The sequence below is a fragment of the Zonotrichia albicollis genome, chromosome 9 (genome assembly GCF_047830755.1).
Source record: "Zonotrichia albicollis isolate bZonAlb1 chromosome 9, bZonAlb1.hap1, whole genome shotgun sequence".
Classification (NCBI taxonomy): Eukaryota; Metazoa; Chordata; class Aves; order Passeriformes; family Passerellidae; genus Zonotrichia; species Zonotrichia albicollis.
This window is the reverse complement of record NC_133827.1, coordinates 26,490,302-26,500,190: the sequence shown is the minus strand read 5'-3', so window position 1 is coordinate 26,500,190 and position 9,889 is coordinate 26,490,302. Positions and strand designations below refer to the sequence as shown.

Sequence of the window (9,889 nt, the reverse complement as noted above, 5' to 3'; positions counted from 1 at the left end):
ATCCTAAGCGGCACCAGGGGACACCAAAGGCCCCCCCAGACCCCGCGCCCGCCCCCGAAGGCACGGCCCGCGCCCGGCCGGGCGCTGTCCCGCAGAGGGCAGCATTGAGCAGCGGATGCGGCCGCAGCGCTCCCTCCCGCACTTGTTCCCGGGGCCCGAAGCAGAGTTGCGGGCGCGGCACGTCCAGCCCCGGCACGGCCGCTGCACGCTCGGTTTAATCTAGCACGGAGCGACGCGGGGAGACAAGGGACCCGCTGCACAGCCGGTGGCGGGAGCGCTGCTGGGGCCCGGCCTCGCCCGCCATGGAGGCAGCGCCGTGCCGAGCCCTCCCTCCCGCCAGGCCCCTGCTGGGGACCGGCCGCGCTGGCAGCGCCGGGGCCGCGTCTGAGCCCGAGGAGCGGAACGAGCCCCGAGCGGGGCGGGCGCGGCCGCACGGCCGCAGGCACACCGCCCCCGCTTCGCTCCCCTCCACTCCCCTCCCCACGAGGCCGGCGGCAAGGGCTGCGGGTAGGCGGGAGCATCTCCCCGCCCGGCCGGGCCCAGTAGCCGCCACACTGCAGAGGCCGCCGGCGGCGGGTATAAAAAACACGGCGCTGAATGGCGTCTACGCCTCTTTACTACGCGCCGCGCCCCAGCCCGGCCGGGCGCCGCCGCAGCCGTGACGGACGGGCGGCGGCACCAATGGGGGCGCGGCGGCGGCGGCCCCGCGGCCGCGCTGAATGAGGGCAGGGCGGAGGGCGGAGCGGCGGCGCTGGCCGGGAGCCCGGCGGCGGCTCCGGGGATGGTCCACGCACTGGCGCCGTCACGTGTTGTTCTCCTTGGAGTGAGCCTGAGCCGCGGCGGCGGGCGGAGGGGGCTGGACTGCCGAGCGCGGCCCCCGCCGCCTGTTTTGGTGCGGGGCGCCGGGAAACTCCGAGGAGAAGCCGGCGGAGAAGGAGCCGCCGCGGCGGTGCCCGCTCCCCCGGCGGGCTGGGGCACGGGAGGGGGCCGCGCCGCCGGCCGCAGAGGCGCTGCCGCCTGGAATGAAGAGGAGGAGGAAGAGAGGATGTTCCTTCGGCACTCGGGCTTGCCTCCCCTCCCGCCGCTGCCGGGCTGCGCCGCGTGTGGAAATGGCACTTTCTCTGCCTAACGAGATGGGACTGAATGGGGTCGCCAGCCTCCTCCGCACGCACGAGCGGGAGCAGCAGCCTCGGCGCTGATATTTGGGGAAGGGGGGTTGTATTGTGGGCGGCATTTTTTTTTAAATTTTCTCTTTTTTGAGAGGAGAGCGAGAGAGGGGAGAGCAGCGTGTATTTTTGGGTGCAAACCCCGGACTTTGCAAAACAATCTCCGCCCCCGAGAGGATATTTAATCTGCAACAGAGATCGCTGCTCGCGGAGGCAAACTTGAGCCGGGAAAGGGGTGCAGGGAGCGGAGGAAAGGGACCCGCGCCTCGCTACCGGCTCCGCCGGAGCCCGACCCCTGCAAGGGAAGATGTGTTTTTCATTCCCGGCTGCTCATTTTGGGACGAGACTTTCGTCTGGACTGATCGGGACTGGACTTTTTAAGGACGAGCTTACGCGTCTAAGCGCGATTTGGGCATAAACAGCAACACAAACTCTGATTTGGTGCTGGAAGCTGCCTCTGCCACTGAACAGCTGCTCTCACCCTGCTTCTGTCCCTCCCCCGTCCCATTCTCAAAAGAGGATCCTGAGCTATTTTGCCTTTTTTCTTTTTTTTATTTCCTTTTTTTTTTTAATTGTTGTTGCATGAATTTTATTTTACGTGGTTGCCTTTCCTGGTTGGCTTGGCTGTTTTGGGGTCTTGCAGACTGCGAGCTGCAGTAACAACTCCACCACCTCTCATCATGGCCAGCCCCACAGATAATAACGAGGGCTTCTTCTCAGATGTCAGAAAGGTGGGTTACTTGCGCAAACCCAAGAGCATGCATAAACGATTTTTCGTGCTGAGGGCAGCCAGTGAGTCTGGACCCGCCCGGCTGGAGTATTACGAGAATGAGAAGAAATGGAGACACAAGTCAGGGGCCCCCAAGCGCTCCATCCCACTAGAAAGCTGCTTCAACATCAACAAACGGGCTGACTCCAAGAACAAGCACCTGGTGGCCCTCTACACCAAGGACGAACACTTTGCCATTGCAGCTGACAGTGAACCTGAGCAGGAGAGCTGGTACCAAGCACTGCTGCAGTTGCACAACAGGGCCAAGGGCCACCATCACCTCCATCACCATCACCACCACCACCACAGCGATGTCACTTTTGGAGGCAGCAGCACAGGACTGGGGGAAGCAGGTGAGGACAGTTATGGTGAGGTAGCCCCTGGTCCAGCTTTTAAGGAAGTCTGGCAAGTAATTCTGAAGCCTAAGGGCCTAGGCCAGACAAAGAACCTGATTGGCATCTACCGCCTGTGCCTGACTAACAAGACCATCAGCTTTGTAAAGCTGAATTCAGATGCGGCTGCTGTGGTGCTGCAGCTGCTCAATATCCGCCGCTGTGGTCACTCTGAGAACTTCTTCTTCATTGAGGTGGGACGCTCAGCTGTCACTGGACCTGGTGAGTTCTGGATGCAAGTGGATGACTCAGTGGTGGCACAGAACATGCATGAAACTATCCTGGAGGCCATGCGAGCCATGAGTGAGGAATTCCGGCCCCGTAGCAAGAGCCAGTCCTCCTCAAACTGTTCCAACCCGATCTCTGTGCCCCTTCGCAGGCACCACGTCAACAACCCTCCACCGAGCCAAGTGGGGCTCAGTCGGCGATCCAGGACTGAGAGCGTCACGGCCACTTCTCCTGCTGGTGGTGGAGGTACAGGTGGCAAACCCAGCTCTTTCCGGGTTCGAGCATCGAGTGATGGGGAAGGCACAATGTCAAGACCTGCCTCTGTGGATGGCAGCCCAGTTAGTCCCAGTGCTAACCGGACTCACTCACACAGACACCGTGGCAACTCCAGGCTCCATCCTCCACTCAACCACAGCCGGTCCATCCCAATGCCTTCCTCACGCTGCTCTCCTTCAGCCACCAGTCCAGTCAGCCTGTCATCCAGCAGCACTAGTGGCCACGGCTCCACCTCAGACTGCCTGTTCCCTCGAAGGTCTAGTGCTTCAGTTTCTGGTTCTCCCAGTGATGGTGGATTTATTTCTTCTGATGAGTATGGTTCAAGCCCTTGTGACTTTCGCAGCTCTTTTCGCAGTGTAACTCCTGATTCATTGGGACACACCCCCCCTGCCCGGGGCGATGAAGACCTCAACTACATCTGCATGGGAGGGAAGGCCACCTCTTCTTGCTGCAGCCTGGCAGCACCCAATGGCCATTTCATCCCACGCACCTGCCACCCTCAGCAGCAGCCCCGCTATCCTAGTACACCCTGCTGTCCTCGAGGTGGTAGTGAGGAGGTTGCTGACTTGGAGAAGGCATTCAGAAAGCGGACTCACTCTGCAGGCACTTCGCCCACCATCTCCCACCAGAAAACACCCTCACAGTCTTCAGTGGCCTCCATTGAGGAGTACACGGAGATGCTGCCTTCTTACCCCTGTGGCAGCAGCAGGCTGCCCTCCTACCGCCACTCAGCCTTTGTGCCCACTCACTCCTACCCAGAGGAGTGCCTGGAGATGCACCACATGGACAGTGGCCATCATCGGACCAACTCTGCCCCGCACACGGATGATGGCTACATGCCCATGTCGCCCGGTGTAGCCCCTGTGCCCAGTGGTGGGGGGCCCCCCAAGGGTGGTGACTATATGCCCATGAGTCCCAAGAGTGTGTCGGCCCCGCAGCAGATCATCAACCCTGGCAGGGGTGGCCGCCACCCTCCAGCCACAGTGGACTCTAATGGCTACATGATGATGTCCCCCAGTGGCAGCTACTCCCCTGACAGCAGCTCTGCGGGCTACGGCAAGATCTGGACAAATGGTGCCGGCCACCACCCAAAACTCTCAGTGGAGAGCAACGAAGGGAAGCTCCCCTGCGGCGGCAGCGACTATATCAACATGTCCCCAGCCAGCGGCTCCACCACCAGCACTCCGCCCGACTGCTACTTCGGAGCTGCGGGGCAGCCGGGGGTCGAGGAGGCGGCCACCGTAGCGCACCACAAACCCATCTACTCCTACTTCTCGCTGCCGCGCTCCTTCAAGCACGTGCACCGGCGGGGCGGCAGCAGGCCGGCGGGGACAGCCGAGGAGGGCAGCCCTCAGCCCCGCATCGCGCTCGGCTCCAGCCGCCTCCTTTACGCGGCCGAGGACTCGTCCTCCTCCACCAGCAGCGACAGCCTGGGCGGCGGCGGCGGCCCCGAGGGCGGCCCTCCGCCTCAAGCGCAGCCCCCGCGCAAGGTGGACACGGCCGTGCAGACCAAGGGCCGCCTGGCGCGACCCACGCGGCTGTCGCTGGGTGGCCCTAAGGCCAGCACCCTGCCGCGGGCCCGGGAGCAGCCCCCGGTGCTGCTGCCCCCGGAGCCCAAGAGCCCCGGCGAGTACGTGAACATCGAGTTCATCGCCGGCGAGAAGCCGCCCTTCCCCTCGGCTGCCCTGAGCATGGCCCTGCCGCCGCCGGGCAGCGAGGCGGCCGAGGAGTACATGAACATGGAGCCGGGCCCGCCGCGGGCCCCCTGCCCGCCCGGCTTCGCCACCGCGCGGGCGGCCCGGCTCGGCCGGGACTACGTGGCGATGCAACGGGGGGGCGCCGCGGCCGGCGGGGGCTCCTGCTCGGACTACGCGGACAGCCCGTCCCCCGGCTCGCCCGCCCGCCCGATCAGCTACGCCGAGGTGCGGGGGGGCCGCGCCGGCCCCGAAAAGCCCCCGCCGGCAGCCGCCACCGCTGCGTCCCCGGAGCTGCCGCGGCCGTCGGCCGAACTGTCGGCGGCGCCGCCGCGCTCCTCCTCCCTGCTGGGGGGTCTGGGCGCGGGCAGCGCCTTCACCCGCGTCAGCCTCAGCCCCGGCCGCAATCAGAGCGCCAAGGTGATCCGCGCCGACCCGCAGGGCGGCCGGCGGCGACACAGCTCCGAAACCTTCTCCTCCACGCCGAGCGCTGCCCGCGGAGCGGCGGGCGGGCTCGGGGCACCTTTCCCGTGCGGCGGCGCGGGGGGCGCCGAGGAGGTGAAGCGGCACAGCTCGGCCTCCTTCGAGAACGTGTGGCTGCGGCCCGGCGCGGGGGAGGCGGCCGCCCGCCGGGACCCGGGGGTCGCGCCAGCCCTGGAGAATGGGCTCAACTACATTGACCTGGACTTGGTGAGGGACTGCGGCCACCGCCGCCACCACCATCCACACGCCCCCGCCGAGGCGAAGCAGCCGCTGCCGCCGAAGCCCCCGGGCCAGCAGCGCGGGAGTGGCCACTGTGGCGACGATCTGAGCGCGTACGCCAGCATCAGCTTCCAGAAGCGGGAGGAGATGTAGGAGCCGGACGCCCGCCGGGGAAGGTGAGCTGGGACGGGGCGGGACGGGGCGCGGCTCTGCTCGGGGAGTGAAACGACAGCGGAGATGGGGCGGGGGTCGGGGCTGCTCGTGGCGGGGCCTTCCCGCGGGCTGGGGCGGGCGGCATCATCCCCCGGGGCAGCCACGGGTTGGGTTGGTTTCATTGAACCTTTTGGCTTCACTGCAGCGTGTTTTAGTGGCGGAAGTGTGCCGGAGAGCAGCATCCGTGCGGGTGTCCCGCCGCTGGCCCGCACCTGCACGGGCTGGGGAGTGCTTCCAAAGCAGCTTCGGACGCTCCTGTTCAGCCGGGGATACAATATTCTGCTTATTGTGTTGCCACTTTTTTTTACTTTCCGAAATTAGCAGTGCTTCAAAAGTGTGTGGGAGAGGGGTGTGAAAGCGAATCGCTTCTAGTATTGGGCTGGAAGCTGGAAACTCCCAGTGTAATCCTGGTTTGGTCAGTGATTGTGGCCAAGAGTAGAGCAGTGAACCCTGCTAACACGTGCGTGGCTAAGGGCATCTAAGGGCTGTGACCAGTGTTAATTCAGTTTTGTTGGAAGGAGCTGTGAGTTTGGAAACAGACTTCAAAGCCTTTAGAGCATTGTATCCTATCACTTATGTTTCGGTTGATGTCTGTGTGGCTGTCCCTCACCTGCCAGTGTTACAAACAGCACAAGAAGTGAGCCCCCTGAACTGTGTTTTTAGCATTGACTAATGTGTTCTGCTTCTTCCTGAAGCTTTTAATTTTTAATTCGGGAAGAACTTCTGCCAGGCCGTTGCACGTTGATTACAGGCATGTAAGATGAGTAGGAGCCTTGTTGGAAGCAGTGTGATGTTTCTGTTGAGTGGGAACTTCATGCAGCACCGAACAATGTATCTTGTTAAGAGCTCATAAAGTACAGCACGCCTGTGTCCTTTCACGAAAGGTGAAGAGTGCTTTGTTTTGGTGCCGGAGAGTACTGGCAGATAGTTACCTAGTAAATTTTGTCATTCAATTTTAACAGTTTCCTACATGCCTGAGCAGCAGCAATCACAGTAGTTACAGCAGTTACTATGAATATATGGGGAGCATTAGGGGGTGAAACTCATACCACTGTTTACATCGTCTCAGTATTTGTGTCACCTGTTGGCTGTGCTGAAGGGAACATTGAGGGCTGGTGTTGGTGTGATGCCTGGGATCATATGTTTTTCATATCTAGGTGTTTTGCATCCTTATAACCTGAAAAAAGGCAAAACAGCCTCTTCACATTTGCTGCTTGGCACTGCTGCTGTTGCTCATTAGAGCAAAGCAGTATTAAGTCTTTGTCTTACATGACCTGCAAATATTAGGTTAATTGGAAGTTCAAGATGGGACTTAGGATCAGTGCAAATATTGCCAGTCTGGTTCAAGTGGTAACTGGTAGGAAATGGTAACTTTTGTGGCTGACAGGACTGTGCTGAGTGTCACCATACATTATTTGTGACTAAATGTACACAAATTTACACAGCCACACCTTTTCTCAGTTCTGGCATGTGCTTGCAAGAGCCCTGTTTTTGCAGATGGCTCTGCTTAGGACAGCATTGGTGTTGTGAATTCTTCAGGAGGAGACTTTGGCAAAGGATGCAACATGTTTTGTAGTTCAGTCACTTTGCTGGGAGCATCACTGTTCCCTCCCACCTGTGCAGTGTTGAGGCTGGAGAGTAAGTGTGAGAGAAGATCCTTGGCCAGTGTGGGGGTAAGTAAAGAATATACGAAGGGTATGAGAAGGCAGGTCTGGCAGGGAGTAGTGTCATAGCTGCTTACACAGTTTTTTTTCCAAATGCACTGCTTTCCTTTTGCTGTGGATAACTTATTTAATTGAACTATGTGCCATCTTTAACAGAAAAGCTGTGGCAATGCTCTCCATGGTGGTGTTAGGTAGATACTGGCTGTGATTATGCTGTTCAGTGAAAGATTAGGATGTGGAAGACCTCATATAAGAACTCAAGGAGAAATACTAGGCAGATGCTTTTAAGGGCAGCACTGTGTAAAATAGAGTGTAATAGAGTAATTGTTATTTGAAGTTGGTTCTTATTTCCCAAAATTTGGATTGGATTGAGGAGGCACAGCTTCTGGAAGGCCAGGGAAGAATTCGGTTGTAATTATATGGGGAGTTTGAGCCATGGCTGTTCCTTCTCCCTTCCCACTGTAAAGCTTTGTTGGTTGCTTGTAGCCCTCTCAGACCTTAACTTTTGGGACTCTTGTTTCCCAGGTTAGATTTCTTGCTGTCAACTGAATCTTGTCTTGTAAAATTCAGCCTGACCAGCTCATCGCTTAATTGTGCTAAGGAAAGAAACCCAACAATGTTTCGTTCATACTAAACCATTTTTATAGTTATTTTTTGACATGTGCTTGTACCTTTTTTGCTTTGGAGGTAAAACTTAGGTTTGGCAGGAGACTTGTTCTGTGTAGGTTTTACCTTACGCCATTCCTAAGAAACCCTGCCTGGAGCTGAATGATTTATGGGACTGATTGCACATGCCTGAAAAAGTTGTTAAACACCTTCAGCTGAACCATTCACCTGAAAACTGCACAGTTCCCCAGAGCTCTGCCTGCCTTTCCCAGCGAGCAGCAGAGCAGGCTGTGCCTCCTTGGCCGGCTTCTCCTGTGCTCCTGGTGGCAGCTGAGCTGAGAGCGGGGAGGTTGTGGTTGTGGTTTCTCCTGTTGGTGCCTGAGTGAGTGAAAGATGAAGGAAAAGCTGCTTGGTGTGTTCGCAGGTACAGTAGAGAGGAGAAAATATCTGGAGCTGGGAAGGGAAAGGTGAAGCTGCAGGCTTCTGAACAAGGACTGGGGAAGGCTGCACTAAGCACTCTTTCTCTTTACTCTCCCTCTCTTTCATGGATTATTATTTACACTTTTAATCTCAGAAGTGGCAAAGGGACTGTACATGTTGGTTTTCTTTTTCTCTCCATAGAACAATCTTCCAGCCCATCCCAAAGGCCAAAACTATCTGGATAGTGCTTGTTTTATCCATTCTGGAATTTTCTGTTGTTGCTATCTACAAGACATCTGCAGTTACCCCAAATGTTGGCTGTTCATCTCCTAACAGTAAAATGACTGTTTGCTGCTTTGATGCAAACTACCTGACTCCTGTCCTTTTCCCTGCTCCCTTTCTCTGCCAGCTGCCTCCAAGTTGTTCAGACATGAGATTCTGAAGTATTTTTAGTCTCTTTCAAGTGTAATTATTTCTCCTAACATTAAGGATCCTGGCTGAAATAACCATGTTGTTTCCCGAATTTCACTGAAAAACATTTCTCTCTCACCCACAGAATTCCTCTGCACTCTCCAATCCCATTGCTTTCCCTGTCATATATTCTTGGCTGTTTCCCAGCAGCTGGCCCTGCCCTAGCTCTCTTCTTTTTTCCTGTTAGAAGTGCTGTAGTTTCAGTGCAGGTCTGTATGCTCTCCTGCCCAAACCTTTACCTCTGCTTTAGAGAACTGGGTACTGTTGTGTGTGTCTAGCCTGGCTGGTGACTCTTGGATCCTCTGATGAGTGGCCTTTTATGCTGTAGCTGGAAGGCTCTGTTGCTGCAATTGCCAAGTTGTGCTGGGAAACACCAGCCCATGACATAGAAAAATTGAGGGGAGAGAGCAGTGTAGCCCGAAGGCGTTTTCCTCCTGCTTGGAGTTTTGCATGCACAGATGTGGTGGGCTGCTCCTGGCTAGGCACCAAGTGTCCACCAGAGCCACTCTATCACTCTCCTCCTCAGCCAGATGAGGGAGAAAAAGATACAACAAGAGGCTCATGAGTTGAGATGAGGGCAGGGAGAGATAGTTCATCAATTACTGTCGTGGGCAAAACAGGCTCAACTTGGGCAAATTAGTTTCATTTCTTACCACTCAAATCAGAGTAGGATAATAGGAAATAAAAACTAAATCTTAAAACACTTGTCCCCCACCCCTCCCTTCTTCCTAGCTGGAGGGAGCTTCACTCCCCATTTCTCTACCTCTTCCCCACAGCAGCACAGGGATATGATGAGAATGGGGATTTTGACCTGTTCACTGCTTGTTGTCTCTGCTGCTACTTCCTCTGCAGAGTAGTTTCCTGTATCCACAGGGGCTCAGATGTCCTCACTCCTCTGTCTGGCTGCAGTTGTGCAGTTTTTTCCTGTTCCTAAATACACAATCCCAGAGGTGCTGCCTCTGTCAGTGGCACTGCTTGGCCTTGGCCAGGTGTATCTTGGAGCTGACTGGCAATGGCTCTGTCACACATGGGGGCAGCTTCCAGCAGCTTCCCTGAGGAACCACCCCTGTAGATCCCACTGTCAAAACCCTGCACACAAACCCAAGACAGCAGGTGAGCAGATGTTGTGGATATGCTGTGGATCCTGCTTCTGGGGTTGCTGTGAGAAGGCTCCTCAGATGAGCAGGGGTTTTGAAGATGAACTGCTGATAACTTGTGTTCTGAGGATATAGTCAAAAAATATTCCAAAAAAGGAAACCATTAGATGTTGGCTCTGGAGAAACAGGAA

At 57.1% G+C, this 9,889-nt stretch overlaps 1 protein-coding gene across 1 annotated transcript in view; it reads left to right on the top strand.

Moving 5' to 3' along the window:
* Positions 1–583: 583 nt before the first annotated feature.
* IRS1 (insulin receptor substrate 1) overlaps positions 584–9,889 on the top strand; it is a 48,880-nt gene continuing 39,574 nt past the window's right edge. The window contains exon 1 of the mRNA XM_074547077.1: positions 584–5,403. Coding sequence (XP_074403178.1) covers positions 1,847–5,380 — 3,534 coding nt within the window. The 5' untranslated portion in view covers positions 584–1,846 and the 3' untranslated portion in view covers positions 5,381–5,403. The remainder of the gene's footprint in view (positions 5,404–9,889) is intronic.